General features: G+C 43.6%; 1 protein-coding gene across 1 annotated transcript in view; it reads left to right on the top strand.

The window, feature by feature from the left end:
* LOC135508150 (fibroblast growth factor receptor-like 1) overlaps positions 1–21,838 on the top strand; it is a 42,568-nt gene that overhangs the window by 16,855 nt on the left and 3,875 nt on the right. Inside the window, exons 3-5 of the mRNA XM_064928147.1 lie at positions 857–1,129; positions 21,061–21,147; positions 21,273–21,557. Coding sequence (XP_064784219.1) covers positions 857–1,129; positions 21,061–21,147; positions 21,273–21,557 — 645 coding nt within the window. The remainder of the gene's footprint in view (positions 1–856; positions 1,130–21,060; positions 21,148–21,272; positions 21,558–21,838) is intronic.

Below are 21,838 nucleotides of genomic sequence, written 5' to 3'. Positions count from 1 at the left end.
TTATCTGCAGCCCCCTTCCCTATACACCCCCATCTCTGTAATGAACTGCTTGTTTACCATATGTGTGAAATGCACTGTTGGAATGTGACTAAGTGTGTGTTGAGAGAGGTCTTGTTTATTCTGCCTTCCCAAAGGTTTTACTGCTACCAGACTGACAATTTGTATTGAAAGACAGACTACGCCAAGTGCTAATTTTAAGAGCAGTAACTGTTTTGTTAAATTTCGTTGCATTCTCCCCATTGTTTACCCTACTCATCTGCTAATTTCTGTTGTTTCACTGTGCTCAGTTTCTCTCTGTTATGTTGTGATCCGGTTCAGCACTACTGCTGCTTTAAGCTGTCTCAGTGAATTGTGCAGGCTTCCTAAGTAACTTGACTATCACAGGTTGTCTGAGCCAGCTCCACTTCACCAGATCAGAGGAGGCCAACCTGAGCCAATTAGGAGCAGGGAGCGGGGCTGCTGTCCACCCCACAGTGGCCCTGCCCTCTCCGTTGCGCTTTGATCTCCCGCACGCTACATACAACCAGAGCCAGAGCCTCCAACTCTGTCTGTAATGGATGACAAGGCTAGTCCAATTATTACAATCTGGTTTCAACATCTCTCGTAATCAGACGAAAGAAGGGGTAATGAATAAGCCCCCACGTCTTCCCAAAAAGCATTCAAGGGTTTTTGCTTAATTCAATCCAGCCCAAGTCAGAGATCAATTGGTATCAAATCAGTTCAAATTAGAGATGAGTTACAGTACTATGTGGTTTATTGATGTATATCAATGTAGTCTGTATTATATGTCTAGATTAAATGAAGGCTGTTGTTGAACATACATATGGTTCAACTCAATTTGTGTGTGTTGCTCCAGGTCCTCCGTGGGTGTCTGAGAGGATGGCCCACAGACAGCCAGTGCGCCTGGGGAGTTCCATCAAGCTACCATGCTCTGTGGAGGGAGACCCTCCACCCCTCATCATGTGGACCAAGGACGGCCGCAACATCCACAGCGGCTGGATCCGCTTCCGCATCCTCCGCCTGGGCCTGAAGATCAAGGAGGTAGAGGCCGAGGATGCTGGAACCTACGTCTGCAAAGCCACCAATGGCTTCGGCAGCGTTAATATCAACTATACCCTCATTGTCATCGGTAAGTAGAAAGGTGTCTTGCAGTCTGTTCTACATTACAGTATATTACTGTTTGCCAAGTAATACCATTCACCGTGAAATCACCTTTATGATGACTCTACCCAGAAACCATGTACATGACTCAAAACTTGCCATCATCTTTTGAGGAAGCGATTTAGTCAGTCACTTAACTCTTCCGCTCAGGTCAAGATCGTGTCGATATGCAGATGTTAAAAGACAATACCATGCACCATGGATTCATGGCTCTGAAATAAGGGGATTTAGGAAAGGGGATTGAAGTTAGTCCCCCCCTCTCTTATATCTGTTATATCCTATACTGCTCAATCCCAAAGTCAACAGCAGCATGGGATGTTGTTTCATATTGCATCATCCTCGGTGACTCAAGCATATCTTAACTTCTTCCCTATCCCCAGGCTAAACTCTGTATTGTTGAAGCAGAGGCTCTTTAATTCGGAATAGTCCAACAAGACACATGTGCACCTTAACATTAACCTATGAAGCCCTGTAAAGCATATAAGAGGACATGATGTGGTGTGCAAGAGTCAAGCATTTAAACTCTCAGTAAGTTAAGTCAAGCTACTGGTCACTGGTCTACTTCCTCCACTAAGGCCGTAGTGCTGCTCTCTCTGCCTCTGTACATACAGTACAGTAGGATGGTTCTGTGCTTGAGTAGAGCGTGATAAATGAGAGGAGTGGAGCGTGAAAGCTCTGTTTAGTTTCATTACTCTAAGATGCCTAATTAGGTCCAGAGCCTCCTGCAGGGGAGGAGAGGGGAGAGCAGGGGCCGACCGGAGGAGCTGCTTCCTGGTCTTGTGATGGTTTCTCACACTGGCCTTGTTTTGGGGTAGAACTCTAACCACATAAATCAGATCAGGATAACAGTGGGGAAAGAGAATGATGTCCATTGTGTAGCGAGTATCATAGGGTCGGGATGCGGATCTGGGGAAATGTGATTCTAACAAAGTTATTTTTGCTCCTGTTCAATATGAAGTTGACTGAGATGTCAACAAGAGTGCAAAGCTGTTGATTTTTCCTGGTTAGATATACACTATAGACCCACCAAGAGGAGGAATGTCAATGTTCACACGAGTGTATTTCATCAATGTCATGGCTGTCTGCTGTACTTATAATACATTATTTTACTGTACATTGCTGTTAAGTCATGTAAACTCTTCACTGTGATAGTAATAACCTGCAGTGTCAGGTTGCCCACATGATTTACATTGGACCATGCTCAGTTCAGAAATATCTCTATGATTGCACAGTGCAGCACAATGTATAAATCATTGAGTCAGTCAATTTATCCAAATGATAGATAGCATATCTCTCCTTACACAGTATTGTGTGTAACTCACAACTGATTTATCTAGCTTGGCCTTCCTGTTTTTTATTTAACTAGGCAAGTCAGTTAAGAACAAATTCTTATTTACAATGACGGTCTACCCTCCCCAAACGACGCTGGGCCAATTGTGCACCGCCCTATGGGACTCCCAATCACGGCCAAATGTGATGCAGCCTGGATTCGAACTCGGGAGCCCTATACTATGTAATGAAAAGTATTCTAGCCTTCAACCTGTTCTGCCTGCCTGTATATTACTAGATACCTACTCTACCTACCCCCAAACAGGAAAGAGACGTTTTTATTTATTAAGGCATACTGTTTTCTTATGTGTATTTTATTTTACTGAACAACATTATTTTCACCCTCTCTGATCTCCACCACAAACTGTTTGGCCTCGGTCTTCATACAGATGGAGTTCGTTCTGTTTTCCTTTCCCACCGTTTGTGGTGAATGCGTGACAACCCAACACTAGCCTCTCAGCAGTCATTGTACATCTCTGTTTTGTAAGACCACAGAGACCCCCCCCTCTCTCTCATCCATCATCCCAGTCTGGGACTGGCACACACCACCAGTTTGTTTGTTTTTAAAGGTAATTGTTCCATCAGGGGTGCAGTGCAGTCAGAGGCTTTTTGGGCTAGGGAGATTAGGGGAGCCTCATTTTGAAACATTTACAGGACTGAAGTCATACATATTGAGAGAACTGACAGCCTAAAAATGGTAGAATGGTCCATACTTATTGTGAGCGGCACTTTCCAATCAATGGTGAAATTATTGTACCTCTTGATGTGCCTAATTGTTAAACATCTTAATTGTGTTTTGTATGTACTCTTCATATAATTCATTATATTATAATTCATTACATTAATTCATTAATGCCTTTATTTGTCTGGCATGTTAAAAGTTTAAAAACTCCCTGATGAAGGGCATGCAGCCGAAACAAGTCTGAGTTTTTATATGAAGAGTGCCTTGGTCCTCCTTTTTGATGACCATTTGACCCCTTATACCAAAGAGCACATTCTGTCTACCAAAATCTACTGTTGTGTACCTTAGCAGCGCTTCATTTCCTTCTTTTTTCCAACTGTGTTTTGTATGTAGTTCAATGCCTGGTGGGGAAGGCTGGTAGTGTCTTCAGAGAGGAGATTTATTTCTGTGTTGTAAATGGGAAGTGTAATACTGGCCAGGTCCAATGTAGCTCTGTGAACAGTATCCATCATTTGAGTTTGTTTTTACTTGAGCTTAGAAAGAAAAAGATTAAGAAACAACTGCAGTCAGTTCAAGTGCTGTTCAGGGAAACAGTGGCGACAATATCCTGGCCTGCTTTCAAGCTTAAGGCCCGTAGTGACTTCCAGTCATTGCGCTAACAATAGTTAGCAATTGTGCTAGTGCTGGTTAGCAACTTCCTTCAAACTGCACGCAGAGACATAAAAATGGTATCTGCAAGTTCATAAAGGGCCTCATTGCCAAAATGTCAAATAGAACTTACCCTGAATATGGTTACTATGTTCTCAGAACGTAAGATATGAATGTTCTAGATCCGTTTCATGGGAACATTGCAAGAACATTAATGTGCCCAGTTTTCTGTGGGTTAGGAGAATATTCCATCAATGTCCCACCAAACATACACAGAACATGGTTGCCTTGTTCTCAGAACATAAGATATTAATGTTCTAGAAATGTTTCATGGGAACATTGCAGGAACATTTGTAGCCAAAGAAAAATATATTATACATCACGTCTTATCGTTGTCGAGCCAATCAAGGCCATGATTGGTGAACCACTAATCCATTCATTACTCTTTGTCTGTTGGCAAGATTAGGAATAGTCACAAACAGTGGATTTAAAATGCATGATTAGATTGTACATGTTCATTTATACGGTCATTATTATTCAACATGCCCTCACCTGGGATTTCAACTCAACCTCTTGGTTCATGGTACTCCAATCTTCCTGCTATGCCACCAGGTCCGTGTCTGGTATCATTTCATCTGATTATTCTCATCATGGATTTGATTTATGCTGAAAAAAATAGATAAACACAACATGTAAAGTGTTGGTCCCATGTTTCATGAACTGAAATAAAAGGTCCCAGAAATGTTTGATATGCACAAATGGCTTCTCTCTAATGTTGTGCACAAATTTGTTTTCATCCAAGTTAGTAAGCATTTCTGCTTTGCCAAGATAATCCATCTACCTGACAGGTGGTTGCCAAGTTTTTTTTCATATATATTTTAATCTCACTTTCCACCTACAATCTAAATATACTTTCCTGCAATCCACCTCACCCAATGTGGTATGGATCTGCTATTATTATACCTTATAACTGGAACCTCAATCAGAAGCTAGCCAGCTAACTAGCTACTAGCTAGTAGTCACTGTTAGCCACGGCTATTGGTCTTCACCTTTAGCTGGCTTGATGGTGTAGCAGTTGGATATATGTTTTTGTCTTGTCCCATCCAGTCCTGTGTATATATCGTTTTCTTCGTATATATTTTGTCAGTTAGCCAGTGCTAGCGATCCTCACCGTTAACTCGGACATCAGCCCGCTTCAGCCCGGTCAATTCCTGCCAGTCTACACAGCGTGATATCAACCCAGAGCATATCGGACTGCTTTTTCTCTACCACATCTCCAGATTCCTACCGCAAGCGCTGAACCTTTACACTGGATTATCACAGCTAGCTAGCTGCTATCCGAGTGGCTACTCCTGGCTAACGTCTCTGTCCAAAAGCAAGCACCAGTTAGCCTGGAGCTAGGCCCATCTCCCAGCTAGCCAAAGAGGTCCACCAGCCAATTGGGCTACAATAGCTCTTGTGCCAATTGGCCTGGACCCTTTTATTGCAGACACAGAGCCCCACCAATCCATCATGACTGGTCTGCCGACATAACCGTCCGAGGTGGTTTCAATAGGCTCTTCCGTTGCTATGTCGCTGGATGCCCATCTGCTAGCCCCGGCCCGCTAGCTGTCTGAATCGCTGTGTCTCCAGCTCACCTAGCGTAGCAGCGACTACGGAATTGGCTCCCTGACTCATCTAGTGCTACTCATTGGACCCTATGAACACTCAGCTACACATGCCTCTCCCTAATGTCAATATGCCTCGTCTATTGCTGTTTTGGTTAGTGATTATTATCTTATTTCACTGTAGAGCCCCTAGCCTTGCCCAATATGCCTTACAGTGCTTTTGTTACACCCCCCACACATGCGGTGACCTCACCTGGCTTAAATAGTGCCTCTAGAGACAAAACCTCTCTCATCGTCACTCAATGCCTAGGTTTATCTCCACTGTACTCACATTATGCCTTGAATCTATTATTCCGCGCCCAGAAATCTGCTCCTTTTACTCTCTGTTCTGAACGCACTAGACGACCAGTTCTTATAGCCTTTAGCTGTACCCTTATCCTGCTCCTCCTCCGGTGATGTAGAGGTTAACCCAGGCCCTGCAGCCCCCAGCACCACTCCCATTCTCCAGGCGCTCTCATTTGTTGACTTCTGTAACCGTAAAAGCCTTGGGTTCATGCATGTTAACATTAGAAGCCTCCTCACTAAGTTTGTTTTATTCACTACTTTAGCACACTCTGCCAACCCTGATGTCCTAGCCGTGTCTGACTCATGGCTTAGGAAGGCCACCAAAAATCCTGAAATTTACATCCCTAACTATAACATCTTCCGACAAGATAGAAATGCCCAAGGGGGCGGAGTTGCAATATACTGCAGAGATAGCCTGCAGAGTTCTGTCATACTTTCCAGGTCTGCCCAAACAATTTGAGCATCTCCTTTATTTTTTTTAATCCACGTTTCCAGAAACAAGTCTCTCACTGTTGCCGCTTGTTATAGACCCCAGCCGTGCCCTGGACACCATATGTGAATAGATTGCCCCCCATCTATCTTCAGAGTGCGCACTGTTAGGGGACCTAAACTGGGATATGCTTAACACCCCGGCCGTCCAACAATCTAAGCTAGATGCCCTCAATCTCACACAAATTATTAACCTCTCCGGGATCGTTCGGGACGGTAGCGTCCCACCTCGCCAACAGCGAGTGAAATTGCAGGGCGCCAAATTCAAAACAACGGAAATCTCAAAATTAAAATTCCTCAACCATACAAGTATTTTACACCATTTTAAAGATACACTTCTCGTTAATCCAACCACAGTGTCCAATTTCAAAAAGGCTTTTCGCCGAAAGCAGAACATATCATTATGTTAGGTCAGCAACTAGTCACAGAAAGCATTCAGCCATTTTCCAACCAAAGAGAGGTGTCACAAAAAGCAGAAATATAGATACAATTAATCACTAACCTTTGACGATCTTCATCAGATGACACTCCCAGGACTCAATGTTACACAATATATGTATGTTTTGTTTGATCAACTTCATATTTATATCCAAAAATCTCAGTTTACATTGGCGCCATGTTCTGAAATGCCTCCAAAACATCCGGAGAAATTGCAGAGAGTCACATCAAATAACAGAAATACACATCATAAACTTTGATGAAAGATACATGTTTTACATAGAATTAAAGATACTTGTTCTTAATGCAACCGCTGTGTCAGATTTCAAAAAAAGCTTTACGGCAAAAGCACAATATTCAATAATCTCAGAACAGCGTTCAGCCACAAAAGTAAGCCATACAGTTACCCACCAAAAGTCAACAAAAGTCATAAATAGCATTGTAAATCTTCATCGGAATGCACTCCAAGGACTCCCACAAGAAATGTTAGTTTTGTTCGATTACGTCCATATTTATGTCCAAATACCTCCGTTTTATTCGCACGTTTAGTTCACTATTCCAAAGGTACAATGCGCGAGCGCAAAATCCAGACGAAAAGTCAAAAGAGTTCCATTACAATTTGTTGAAACATGTCAAACGATGTTTACAATCAATCCTTAGGGTCTTTTTATAATAAATCTTCAATAATATTCCAACCGGACAATAGCGTATTCATTACAGAATACGCGCGCCCAAGTGACCGCGCAGTAAACAACTGATTGGCCACAGCCTGTCTACCTGTTGAAACAGCTCTTATTCGACTCCCTTCCACAATAGAAGCCTCAAACAACTTTCTAAAGACTTGACATCTGCTGGAAGCCTTGGGAATTGCAATCTGGCCCCATAGACACAGAATATTGGATAGGCAATCACTTAAATTAAACTACAAACCTCAGATTTCCCAATTCTTGGTTGGATTTGTCTCAGGTTTTCACCTGCCATATGAGTTCTGTTATACTCACAGACATCATTCAAAGAGTTTAAAAAAAGTCAGAGTGTTTTCTATCCAATACTATTAATACTATGCATATATTAGCATATGGGGACAAAATAGCAGGCAGTTTACTCTGGGCACCTTATTCATCCAATACTGCCCCCTGTCACCAAGAAGTTAAGGAACCTACCAGGTACAACACTAAATCCGTAACCATGGGCACCCACTTAGATATCATCCTGACCAACTTGCCCTCTAAATACACCTCTGCTATCTTCAACCAGGATCTCAGCAATCACTGCCTGCGTGCGTGATGGGTCTGCGGTCAAACGTCCACTCCTCATCACTGTCAAACGCTCCCTAAAACACTTCAGCGTGCAGGGCTTTCTATAATCGACCTGGCACGGGTATCCTAGAAGGATATTGAGTTCTTCCCGTTAGTAGAGGATGCCTGGTTATTCTTTAAAAGTGCCTTCCTCACCATCTTAAATAAGCATGCCCATTCAAAAAAATGTAGAACCAGGAACAGATATAGCCCTTGGTTCACTCAAGACCTGACTGCCCTTGACCAGCACGAAAAACATCCTGTGGCGTACTGCATTAGCATCAAATAGCCCTTGTGAAATGCAACTTTTCAGGGAAGTTAGGAAAGCTAAGGCTAGCTTTTTCAAACAGAAATTTGCATCCTGTAGCACAAACTCAAAAAGGTTCTGGGACACTAAAGTCCATGGAGAATAAGAGCACCTCCTCCCAGCTGCCCACTGCACTGAGGCTAGGAACCAGTGTCACCACCGATAAATCCATGATAATTGAGAATTTCAATAAGCATTTTTCTACGGCTGGCCATACTTTCCACCTGGGCACCCCTACCCCTAAAGCAACTCGCCCAAGCCTCTCCCATTTCTCCTTCACCCAAATCCAGACAGCTGATGTTCTGAAAGAGCTGCAAAATCTGGATCCCTACAAATCAGCCGGGCTAGACAATCTGGACCCTCTCTTTCTAAAATTATCTGCTGAAATTGTTGCAACCCCTATTACTAGCCTGTTCAACCTCTCTTTCATATCGTCTGAGATCCCCAAAGATGGGAAAGATGGTCATCCCCCTCTTCAAAGGGGGAGACACTAGACCCATACTGCTACAGACGAAAGCCAAGTTAACAGAGTACCGACCATTTTGAAACCCACTGTACCTTCTCCGCTATGCAATCTGGCTTCCGAGTTGATCATGGGTGCACCTCAGCCACGCTCAAGGTCCTAAACGATATCATAACTGCCATCAATAAGAGACAATACTGTGCAGCCGTATTCATCGACCTGGTCAAGGCTTTCGACTCTGTCACTCACCACATTCTTATCGGCAGACTCAACAGCCTTGGTTTCTCAAATGACTGCCTTGCCTGGTTCACCAACTACTTCTCTGATAGAGTTCAGTATGTCAAATCGGAGGGCCTGTTGTCCGGATCTCTGGCAGTTTCTATGGGGGTGACACAGGGCTCAATTCTCGGGCCGACTCTCTTCTCTGTATACATCAATGATGTCGCTCTTGCTGCTGGTGATTCTATAATCCACTTCTACGCATTCTCTGTATACATCAATGTCGCTCTTGCTGCTGGTGATTCTCTAATCCACCTCTACGCAGACGACACCACTCTGTATAACTTCTGGCCCTTCTTTGGACACTGTGCTAACTAACCTCCAGATGAGCTTCAATGCCATACAACTCTCCTTCTGTGGCCTCCAACTGCTCTTAAATGCAAGTAAAACTAAATGCATGCTCTTCAACAGAACGCTGCCCGCCCGTCCAGCATCACTACTCTGGACGATTCTGACCTAGAATATGTGGACAACTACAAATACCTTGGTGTCTGGTTAGACTGTAAACTCTCCTTCCAGACCCACATGAAGCATCTCCAATCCAAAATTAAATCTGGAATCGGCTTCCTATTTCGCAACAAAGCATCCTTTACTCATGCTGCCAAAAATACCCTCGTAAAACTGACTATCCTACCGATCCTCGACTAAGGCGATGTCATTTACAAAATAGCCTCCAACACTCTACTCAACAAATTGGATGCAGTCTACCACACTGCCATCCGTTTTGTCACCAAAGCCCCATATACTACCCACCACTGCGACCTGTACGCTCTCGTTGGCTGGCCCTCGCTTCATACTCGTCGCCAAACCCACTGGCTCCAGGTCATCTATAAGTCTTTCCTAGGTAAAGCCCCACCTTATCTCAGTTCACTTGTCACCATAGCAGCACCCACCCGCAGCACGCACTCCAGCAGGTATATTTCACTGGTCACCCCCAAAGCCACTTCCTGCTTTGGCTGCCTTTCCTTCCAGTTCTCTGCTGCCAATGACTGGAACGAACTGCAAAAAATCACTGAAGCTGGAGACTCTTATCCCCCTCACTAACTTCAAGCACCAGCTGTCAGAGCAGCTCGCAGATCATTGCACCTGTACATAGCCCGTCCAACTACCTCAATCCCCATACTGTATTTATTTATTTTGCTCCTTTGCACCTCAGTATCTCTACTTGCACATTCATCTTCTGCACATCTATCACTCCAGTGTTTAATTGCCATATCTTAATTACCTCACCACTATGGCCTATTTTATTGCCTTACCTCCCTTATCTTACCTCACTTGCACCCACTGTATATATACTTTTTTCTACTGTATTATTGACAGTATGTTTGTTTATTCCATGTGTACCTCTGTGTTACTGTTTGTGTCGAACTGCTTTGCTTTATCTTGGCCAGGTCGCAGTTGTAAATGAGGACTTGTTCTCAACTAGCTTACCCGGTTAAATAAAGTTTAAATAAAACTTATTTTTTTATATGCTTGAGGGAACAGCTACAAAAGTATCTATATCCACAGCAAAACGAGTCCTATATTGACATAACCTGAAAGGCCGCTCAGCAAGGAAGAAGCCACTGCTCCAAAACCGCCATAAAAAAAGCCAGACTACGCTTTGCAACTGCTTATGGAGACAAAGATCATACGTTTTGGAGAAATGTACTCTGGTTTGATGAAACAAAAATAGAACTGTTTGGCCATAATGACCATTGTTATGTTTGGAGGAAAAAGGGGGAGGCTTGCAAGCCAAAGAACACCATCACAACCGTGAATCATGGGGGTGACAGCATCATGTTGTGGGGGTGCTTTGATGCAGGAGGGATTGGTGCACTTCACAAAATAGATGGCATCATAATGAAAGAAAATGATGTTGATATATTGAAGCAACATCAAGACATCAGTCAGGAAGTTAAAGCCTGGTCGCAACTGGGTCTTTCAAATGGACAATGACCCCAAGCATACTTCCAAAGTTGTGGCAAAATGGCTTAAGGACAACAAAGTCAAGGTATTGGAGTGGCCATCACAAAGCCCTGACCTTTGTGGGCAGAACTTAAAAAGCGTGTGTGAGCAAGGCCTACAAACCTGACTCAGTTACACTTGCTCTGTCAGGAGGAATGGGACAAAATTCACCCAACTTATTGTGGGAAGCTTGTGGAAGGCTACCTGAAACATTTGACCCAAGTTAAACAATTTAAAGGCAATGCTACCAAATACTAATTGAGTGTATGTAAACTTCTGACCCACTGGGAATGTGATGAAAGAAATAAAAGCTGAAACCCGCCTTATCTCAGCTCACTGGTCACCATAGCAACACCCACCCGTAGCAGGGGCTCCGGGAGGTATATTTCCCTGGTCATCCCTTAATACAAACACTTCCTTTGGCCACCTTTCCTTCCATTTCTCTGCTGCCAATGACTGGAACGAATTGAAAAAAAAAATATCACTGAAGCTGGAGTCTTATATCTCCCTCTTGAACCTTAAGCATCAGCTGTCAGATCGGCTTACCGATCACTGTACCTTTACACTGCCCATCTGTAAATAGCACACCCAACTACCTCATCCCCATATTGTTATTTATTTTTTGTTCTTTTGCACCCCAGTATCTCTACTTGCACATCATCATCTGCACATCTATCACTCCAATGTTAATGCTAAATTGTAATTATTTGGCCTATTTATTGCCTTACCTCCCTAACCTTACTACATTTGCACACACTGTACATATATGTTTCTATTGTCTTATTGACTGTGCATTTGTTTATCCCATGTGTAACTATGTTGTTGTTTTTGTCACAATGCTTTGCTTCATCTTGGCCAGGTCGCAGTTGTAAATGAGAACTTGTTCTCAACTGGCCTACCTGGTTAAATAATGGTGAAATAAAATTTAAAAATAAAAAGTTGTGGCATATCAAGAAGCTGATTAAACATCATGATCATTACACAGGTCCACCTTCTGCTTGGGACAATAAAAGGCAACTCTAAAATGTGCAGTTTTGTCACACAACACAATACCACAAATGTCTCAAGTTGAGGGAGCGTGCAATTGACATGCCGACTGCAGGAATGTCTCCCAGATCTGTTGCCAGATAATTTGTCCATTTCTCTACCATAAGCCACATCCAATGTTGTTTTTGAGAATTTGGCAGTACGTCTAACTCGCCTCAACCGCAGACCACGTGTAACCACACCAGCCCAGGACCTGCACATCAGTCTTCTTCACCTCCCGGATCGCCTGCGACCAGTCACCCAGACAGCTGATGAAACTGAGGAGTATTTTTCTCTGTAATAAAGCACCTTTGTGGGGTAAAAGTCATTTTGATTGGCCTTTGCCCACATGACTGCACCCCTGCCCAGTCATGTGAAGCCTTTAGATTATGGCCTAATGAATTTATTTCAAATGACTGATTTCTTGTATGAACTTTAACGCAGTACAATCATTGAAATTATTGCATGTTGCGTTTATATTTTTGTTCAGTATGCTTATTTCAGCAATTGAAGGACTTTCTGTATAGTTGTCAAAGTTTTTAGATGTTATATTTAACTAGGCTAGTCAGTTAAGAACAAATTCTTATTTACAATGATGGCCTAACCCGGACGATGCTGAGCCAATTGTGCGCCACCCTATGAGACCCGCAATCATGGCTGGTTGTGATACAGCCTGGAATTGAACTGGGCTCTATAGAGACACCTCTAGCACTGAGATGCAGTGCCTTAGACCGCTTCACCACTCGGTCTGATAACCAACCCCCCTGGGCCATTTGGCCTAGATGCCCTGGCCAAGGAGTGGCAGAGGAGAGGCTATACGCCTTCCCCCTGATCCTGCCGATTCCAGCGACTCTAGACAGAATCAGGGAAGCGGGCCACCAGGTCTTTCTGATTGCCCCGAGATGGCCGAGACGCCACTGGTTTAGCACAATACTGTCACTCCTAGTGGGGACAGAATGGGAACTACCTCGGAGGCCGGACCTATTGTCACAGGCGGAGGGCACATTGTGGCATCCTAATCCCTCCCACCTGCAGCTGTAGGCCTGGCTGCTGGCCCTGGTCTGGTTTAGATTTTGAGCCGTCTGTTGTTAACATCTAACAGCCAGGGGCCCTTTCCATCAACCTATGACACGAGGTGGCACGTGTTTTGCCAGTGGTGTGGGGAGCAGGGTGTTGCTCCAGAATCTTGCGGCATAAGAACTGTGCTCCAGTTCTTGAGGTCTTTGTTTGATGATGCACAGCAGCCATTTCAGCATGTCAGGATGAAGAGCAGAATGGGCCGCTTGGCAGCCATCTGCTCATGGCAAGGTTTCTTAAAGGAGTCCGTTGATTATGCCCCTCGAGCTCCCTCAGTTCCCAAATAGGATTTGGATCTGGTTCTTGGAGTACTATCCATACCTCCCTTCGAGCTGTTAGACGCTATAGACTTTAAACATCTTGCTCTTAAGACAGTGTTTCTGGTGGCCCTTGCCTCTACCAAGAGAGTTGGCGAGCTTCAAGCTTCACCTTTAAGTAATGAGTGTTATCGTCAATGTCCCGGGTAAAGCGAGCTCTACTCTGCTGCCTAATCCTGCCTTCCTACCAAAGGTCCTTCTCCCAGGTCACGTGAACAGGGAAATGGTGCTAACAGCCTTATCCACCTCCATGCCCCCTGGGGCTCATGATGTTGATGTACACGATCTGTGTCGTGTACGTCAACATGTACATGACACAGCAGCCCGATGAGTTCCCGGAGGACACTGGTGAGATCTACCAATGATCTCCTTGTCTGGGAGAATCATGGCCGCAACAATGGGGTCCATGATAGGGTACTGGTCCAGTCCCAACTCCTCAGCCGAAGACATGAAGGTCCAGTGCTTTCACTGGCTTGAGACATGGAACCTTGAGTTCACCTTAGCCCAAGTTGACGCAGTTCATTGGAGAACTTGGAGCACTGAGGAATGTACAGTGCATTCGGAAAGTATTCAGACCCCTCCACTTTTTCCACATTGTTACATTACAGCCTTGTTCTAAAATGTATAAAATCGCTTTTTCCCTCATCAATCTACACACAATACCCCATAATGACAAAGCAAAAACAGGTTTTTAAGAAATGTTTGCAAATCCATAACAAAAACATATCACATTTACATAAGTTTTCAGACCCTTTACTCAGTACTTCGTTGAAGCATCTTTGGCAGTGATTACAGCCTTGTGTCTTATTGGGTATGATGCTACATGCTCAGCACACCTGTATTTGGTGAGCTATTTTCAGGTCTCTCCAGAGATGTTAGATCAGTCCGGGCTCTGGCTGAGCCACTCAAGGACATTCAGAGACTTGTCATAAGGCCACTCCTGCATTGACTTGGCTGTGTGCTTAGTCGTTGTCCTGTTGGAAGGTGAACTCTCACCCCAGTCACCCCAGTTCTGAGTGCTCTGGAGCCGGTTTTCATCAAGGAGCTCTCTGTACTTTTCTCTGTTAATCTTTCCCTTGATCCTGACTAGTCTCCTAGTCCCTGCCGCTGAAAAACATCCCCACAGCATGATGCTGCCACCACCATGCTTCACCGTAGGGATGGTGCCAGGTTTCCTCCAGACGTGACACTTGGCATTCAGACTAAAGAGTTCAATCTTGGTTTCATCAGACCAGAGTCTTGTTTCTCATGGTCTGAGAGTCCTTTAGGTGCCTTTTGGCAAACTCCAAGTGGGCTGTCATGTCCTTTTAATTGAGGTGTGGCTTCCGTCTGGCCACTCTACCATAAAGGCCTGATTAGTGGAGCGATGCAGAGATGGTTGTCCTTCTGGAAGGGTCTCCCATCTCCACAGAGGAACTCTGGATCTCCCTGACCAAGGCCCTTCTCCCCGATTGCTCAGTTTGGAAACATGATGCACCCGAGCTCAATGTCAAGTCTTATAGCAAAGGGTCTGAATACCTATGTAAATAAGGTATTTCTGTAAAAAAATAAAAAATAGAATTAGAATAAGGCTGTAACGTAACAAAATGTGGAAAAAGTGTTAGGGGTATGAATACTTCTCGAATACACTGTACACTCTGCCCGGGCTGCTGTTAGGGTCTGGTTTAATATCTAGAGCGTTCAGAATCCTAGAGCTCCTGCACAGAGCCCTGACCTCAACCCCATCAAACACCTTTGGGATGAATTGGAACACCAACTGCGAGCCAGGCCTAATCGCCCAACATCAGTGCCCAACCTCACTGATGCTCGTGGCTGAATGGAAGCAAATCCCTGCAGCAATGTTCCACCATCTATTGGAAAGCCATCCCAGAAGAGTAGAGGCTGTTATAACCGCAACATAGGGACCAACTCCATATTAATGCCCATGGTTTTGGAATTAGATGTTTGACTAGCAGGTGTCCACATACTTTTGGACACGTAGTGTATGTTTTATGGAACATATAATCTGCATATAAACTTATAAACACCCCTTTAATAGTATATCAGGTGTAAGTATAAAGTAGTTCTGTTCTCAGGGCTATATGTGAATTAAATAATTTATTCTAGGGATATCAGAATATATTTCGGGAAATTCCACTCACAATCCCCAAAAGGTATGAACGTGAGAAGCCAAACTCAACTGCTACAGTAATAGACCGTGTGAGAATAGGTCCTGAGAACTGACAGGCAAACTCTCGCGAGATTAGTGGGGCGCGAGTTTTGAATCTCACTCTGGAAACAGCTGCACCTCGAGCCAGTATAAAATAATGCTAACTAGGATGCGAAGAGCAACGGTGTTTAGCGAACACCAATTTCACCTAGCCTGGGTAGGCTCGGTACCCAGCCTCAATCTCCAGAGAGAAGAGGCTAACGTCCAGCTGAAGCTAACACGCAATTCGCAGTGAGACAACTAACGTTTAGCCTCGCGCCGGGAACAGGTTTGCCAAAACACATCACCCTGCTTCGTAGCACGGTGTCGACCTGTAAGAAAACAGTTAAGACAAAAAGACACTGTAGAGCACTCCTAGGAGGAGCAAGCTTCACCCAAAAAGGAATATACTCAAAACTAACCTACGGAGTCTTCTACATCCACTTCTCGCTCACTCGCGTAGCGGAGGGAAGATTAGAGGAAGTGATGCTCCTCGCATCACACACATGGTACAGGATTACTTTGAAATTAATATCTAACTCATCCTGCCGCCAGTCGGAAGGATAACCAATTGAGTGACTAGCATAGTCCCTCAAGTGAAATCGAACAAAAAGATGATAGCTGAGCATCTCAAAGGAAAATATATCTAGAATTCTACCGATTCCCATCTTTCAATGAGGAACGCATTTTAATTAGATCAGATAAGTGGGTTGTAACTGTTTTCAAATAATTACATTAACATACTGTGCCAACAGCACTAATGACGAACACCCTAACCACTGTCCCGGGAGAGTACAGTTAGGCCATGTCCAAAAGAAACCATAAAACCCCATAAACAACTTGATAGGTGTAAGCAATAGGATCAGCTCTATTAAAAGTACACGCAGGAAAAACCTTTATTGATCATAGTGATTCAGGAGTATCATTAAAACAGGTTAATATGCCCCATGAACATTAGAAAACAATAAGTAAGTAAAAACAATTAGTAAATAAAATAAATTATGAGAGAATAGTCTAACTGATAACGGAAACAGACATGGAGGCATAGCAGGAGGATCTGAATACCATGAACCAAGAGTTGGTGAGTTCAAATCCCAGGTGAGGACATGTAGAATAATACAATGTTAAAAGTACTGTGTGAGTTCCTAGCCTTGCCATCAAGACAAAGGAGATTATTGTGGACGACAGGAAAAGGAGGACCGAGCCCCACCCACCTTAATTGACAGGGGCTGCAGTGGAGCAGGTTGAGAGCTTCAAGTTCCTTGCTGTCCACATCACCAACAAACTAACATGGCCCAAGCACACCAAGACAGTCGTGAAGAGGGCACGACAAAACCTATCCCCCCTCAGGAGACTGAAAAGATTTGGCATGAGTCCTCAGATCCTCAAAAGGTTCTACAGCTGCACCATCAAGAACATGCTGATGGGTTGCATCACTGCCTGGTATGGCAACTGCTCGGCCTCCGACCGCAAGGCACTACAGAGGGTAGTGAGAACGGCCCAGTACATCACTGGGGCCAAGCTTCCTGCCATCCAGAACCTCTATACCAGGTGGTGTCAGAGGAGGCCCTAAACATTGTCAAAGAATGTTCTCTCTGCTACCGCACGACAAGCGGTATCAGAGCGCCAAGTCTAGTAGGTCCAAGAGGCTTCTAAACAGCTTTTACCCCCAAGCCATAAGACTCCTGAACATCTAGTCAAATGGCTACCCAGACTATTTGCAGTGTGTCTAGAACATTCATATTGTATATTCTGCAGTGGTGGAAAAAGTACCCAATTGTCATACTTGAGTAAAAGTAAAGATACCTTAATAGAAAATGACTCAAGTTAATGTGAAAGTCACCCAGTAAAATCCTGCTTGAGTAAAAGTTTTAAAGTATTTTGTTTTAAATATGCTTAAGTATCAAAAGTAAATGTAACTGCTAACATATACTTAAGTATAAAATGTAAAAGTATAAATCGTTTAAAGTGACTTATATTAAGCAAACCAGACGGCACCATTTTCTTGTTTTTTATTTATTTACAGATAGCCAGGGGCACACTCCAACACTCAGCCATAATTTACAAACGACTCATGTTTAGTGAGGCAGTGAGGATGACCAGGGACGTTCTCTTGATAATTGTGTGAATTAGTCCATTTTCCTGTCCTGCTACAAGTACTTTTCGGTGTCTGAGAAAATGTATGGAGTAAAAAGTAAAGCATTTCTTTAAGAATGTTGTGCAGTGAAAGTTGTTAAAAATATAAATAGTAAAGTAAATTACAGATACCCCCCCAAAAGGTTTTACTTTACTTTACACCACTGATATTCTGAGAACATGACAACCATGTTCTGTGTATGTTTGGTAGAACGTTGATGGAATATTTTTCTAATCCTCAGAAGACTGGACACATGAATGTTCTTGCAACGTCCCATAAAACGCATTTAGAACATTAATATAGAGAACATTGTAACCATGTTCTAGATACGTTCTGCCTGACATGGAGAGTGTTCTAACTTTAACACCAAAACATGCTAAAAGGGTTCTCGGAAGGTTTTTGCTAAAAGAGAGAATGTTTCCCAAATGGAAAATTGGACACTCAAACTAAGGGAACATTAGGTTAACATTACAAAAACATTTTCTCTCCACAGAATTGTTAGTTGGGTATCCCAAGAATCTGGTCAACCAGTGCAACATGGCACCTCCTCAATCCCCCCAGCTGGCTGTTTGGGGTGGTCTCCTGACAACTGACTCCCCTCATCCCTCCCATACACCCCCAGCTCCACCCCTCCTGCTGCAAGACTTGGACATGACTGCCACACTGAAAGACAGCCAGATAGATACATTTTACAAGTTGCACAGTGTAAAGCTTATATTCTAACACAGTGATTGCACAAACCATGTAAACAAAGAGGAGATCATGGTAGCCTTCATTTCTACATGGACACTTTAAATATCTATAGTACAGTGGTAGCGATAGTAGTAGTGCTGTAGTAGTAGTGATAGTACTGACTTTGTTGTCTGTTCAGATACACTGCATTATGTGTGGCTGATAACATATGGTGGTTGTTTGGAGGTTTCCAGAGTGTGGTGATGTAAGGCCACTTACTCTTTACTTTCTCTGGACATGAGAATGTCCCCAACAACATCTGGAACTCATTGTGACACACAGAATGATGGGGCCTTTTCCTTTGATTCAGTTGAAGCTCAAGGCCAGGGGAGTGAGAGTGATCTATTTCCTGTGGCTGGATTTGTGAATGAAGAGGAGACAAAAAGGGGAGCGCACCAGACCCAGTGATACAGTAGACTACAGAGACAGTTTGAATGGATTCAATTCACTTCGGTTGTTGTTAGCCATTTACTTTGCCTGCCTTCTCAACAGTATCTCTGTAACCGAATATGTCTGGGTGTGTAGGTATTTGCCTTTCTCTCCCATCTCAAAATGTACAATTGTACTGTATTTAGAATTTATTTTCCATTCTGAGGATACAATTGGAATACAAATGTTTTATCCCTTAAATGTTGTGCCCTGCAAAACCCTAGTGGATTGTTGCTCTTAGTTGCTATTTGATCAGGGAGGATGGGGCCCCTCTCAAGAAGCGAGAGGGGACACAGAAAGGACTGACAGGGAGTCATCCAAGTCCTGTCCTTTTAATGATAATTGTATTTTTCAGTATTCCAACAATAACAATTATGTGGTAGCACTGAGATGTCCTGCCTCCCCCCAGTCTCTGGGTCCGGTGAGCCAACATTGTGTAAAGACTATAGCAGCCTGGGATAGTAGTATAGGCCTAGAGTCATAAAGGGTGCCATTGTTTCTAAGACCTCCAAAAAATAGAGAGGAAGTAGATTCAGGAACAAAGAAAATGTGAAAAGAAAATCCCGGCAGTGTAGGACTGTGTTCTATTTAGATTTGGAGGTTCAGGAACCGGGAGGAATGTGGAGAGCCCAAGTGAGCAACATAGAAATATTTCTTCCAATGGAGGCTGTTTTTTTAAAGGAATGGGTTATTATAGTTGGCCAGTTAAAGCCCTTAAATAGCCATGACATCATGGCTGGGGCTGGTGCTGGAGGGGAGAGACAATGGAGGGTTTGTGCCCGAAGAACTCTAGAGAGCTTTGGGGAGAGTCGGAGGGCGGCTAGAGTGGGGGGTTAGAAGCCACATCTGGTCTCTACCTGCCCTATTCAAAAGCGGAGTGGGAATCAAGTGTTCCAAACTGCATTTGGAGACATTTTACTGGTGGCTACACTGAGCTCAAGTTTGGTACAAGGTGCATGGCTTTGCTCATATTTGTACTGTGCACCTTCATATTTATGAAATATGCCTTATGAAGCATTTTTTCTAAGTACTGTATAACACACTCACTATACTTATGAAATGTGTTTGACGTCAATATTACAATTGAATAGCGGAAACATTTGAGTCTGAAGCCTCAGAAAGTAGGCTACGAAAAAAATGACAAACTCAGCGCTGGAATATTGGAAAAGATTTGAATGTTTGTGAATGACTAATACCATGAAGTGCAGTAGAATCATGTGTAATCTATCTGACGCTCTGCTTTGGTTGATCTTCTATAATCAGTCATAATGTTTGGTATTCCAAATGGTAGTAATTGGCATGGAACTTAATATGCACCATAAATGAATCAATGTCTACCTCACAAAGTAGATATGCATTACAAACAATCTATTATGTTTCACCGATTATATTTTCACTAAGCCATGTCTCAGCTCCACCACATGAAGTCAGTCAGTCAGTCAATGACATCAACTCCACAGCTGTCTCCCAGAGCTGCACTTATGAAAACTGATCATATTACTCCCAAATGTTACAGCATGTGACCTTAGCATGCACCCCCTCAGTGTATCCTATCTAGAAATGCTAAATTTACTCAGATGGAGTCAAGTGTTTTACTGTGCCTCTTTGGCTGGGGGCGCTTTGTCTTTGTCAAGTGGGCCGTGTCAATGACATTGTAAAAAGTGTGAAACAAATAGCATTGAATTCAACTGAATTTCCCCCCCCACTGTTTGTTGAACCCTCTGCTTCATACTTGTGTCCTGGGTTAAAGGAGCAGTAAAACAGAGACTCTCACTAACAACCAGTGTCTACTCCATAATAACAACTTCATTGATAGTGATCAGATGCTGTTTTTGAATGCGAATCGATTATATAAATCGATTACAAACTCTGAAATAATCAAGACAAACAGCCATCTGAGATCAGACCTAGAAGGGAACTCTAGTTGATATTAGCCCAAACGGCCACAGAAGCCTTCACCACTAGTGAAACCCTAATAGGCTTACCTCATAATCTCTGTCATCACCCTCTGTTAAGACCTCTAAGGCCTCTTCTGTGTGCCTATTGGGCATAACGATTATACCATGTTAAATTCTATGTTGAAAAGTCTGCATCTTTTGCCCGCAATGATAAAAGGTTATTTTCTCTCACAGTGATATGTTCTGTCCCCTTTCCCTTACAGATTACTCTGGTGCTGATAAGACTGGGCCAGGGGTCCCTGGTGGGGTGGACTCAGAGTATGGCCCTGACGGCCTATCAGGAAAACTAGGTAGGATCAGAAAAAAAGTAACATTACTACAGTTAATTGCATTACATTGAGTCTTGTTTCATGATTTTCGTATCCATCTCTGCAAGGTATTAAACCCGAAACTCTCCTTCCTCCTTTTCCCAAAGTTCGTCCCCGTTTCACCCAGCCTGCTAAAATGAGGAAGCGTGTGATTGCCCGGCCCGTCGGAAGTTCTGTGCGGCTGAAGTGTACGGCCAGCGGTAACCCTCGGCCAGACATCGTGTGGCTGAAGGACGACAGGCCACTGACGGAGAGTGAGGTGGGCGAGGGGCGCCAGAAGAAGTGGACCCTGAGCCTGAGGAACCTGACCCCGGAGAACAGCGGCAGGTACACCTGCAGGGTCTCCAACCGAGCCGGAGAGATCAATGCCACCTACAAAGTGGAGGTCATACGTAAGTATCAGAGAGTCACAGAGGTCAGAGTCATAAATACACTTAACGAGCCAGTCCACCTGGAAAGATCTCATAACTAATGTATGTGGTAGAATCCTCAGGGGAAGGAACCAGATAATAATGTAGTATATATCACAGTCCTTTAGACCGAGTTCTATGGATGTTGTGATAATGATCATTTTTGGCTATCATGGATGAAAATCAATCTGGTCAACATTGGTATAATTGCCACGTAATCGTAGTAATGTTGGGTCTGGATTTGAGGTGGAACCACAACCTTT

This window comes from Oncorhynchus masou, chromosome 21, assembly GCF_036934945.1.
Source record: "Oncorhynchus masou masou isolate Uvic2021 chromosome 21, UVic_Omas_1.1, whole genome shotgun sequence".
Taxonomy (NCBI): domain Eukaryota; kingdom Metazoa; phylum Chordata; class Actinopteri; order Salmoniformes; family Salmonidae; genus Oncorhynchus; species Oncorhynchus masou.
This window is presented reverse-complemented; position numbering and strand designations above follow the sequence as displayed.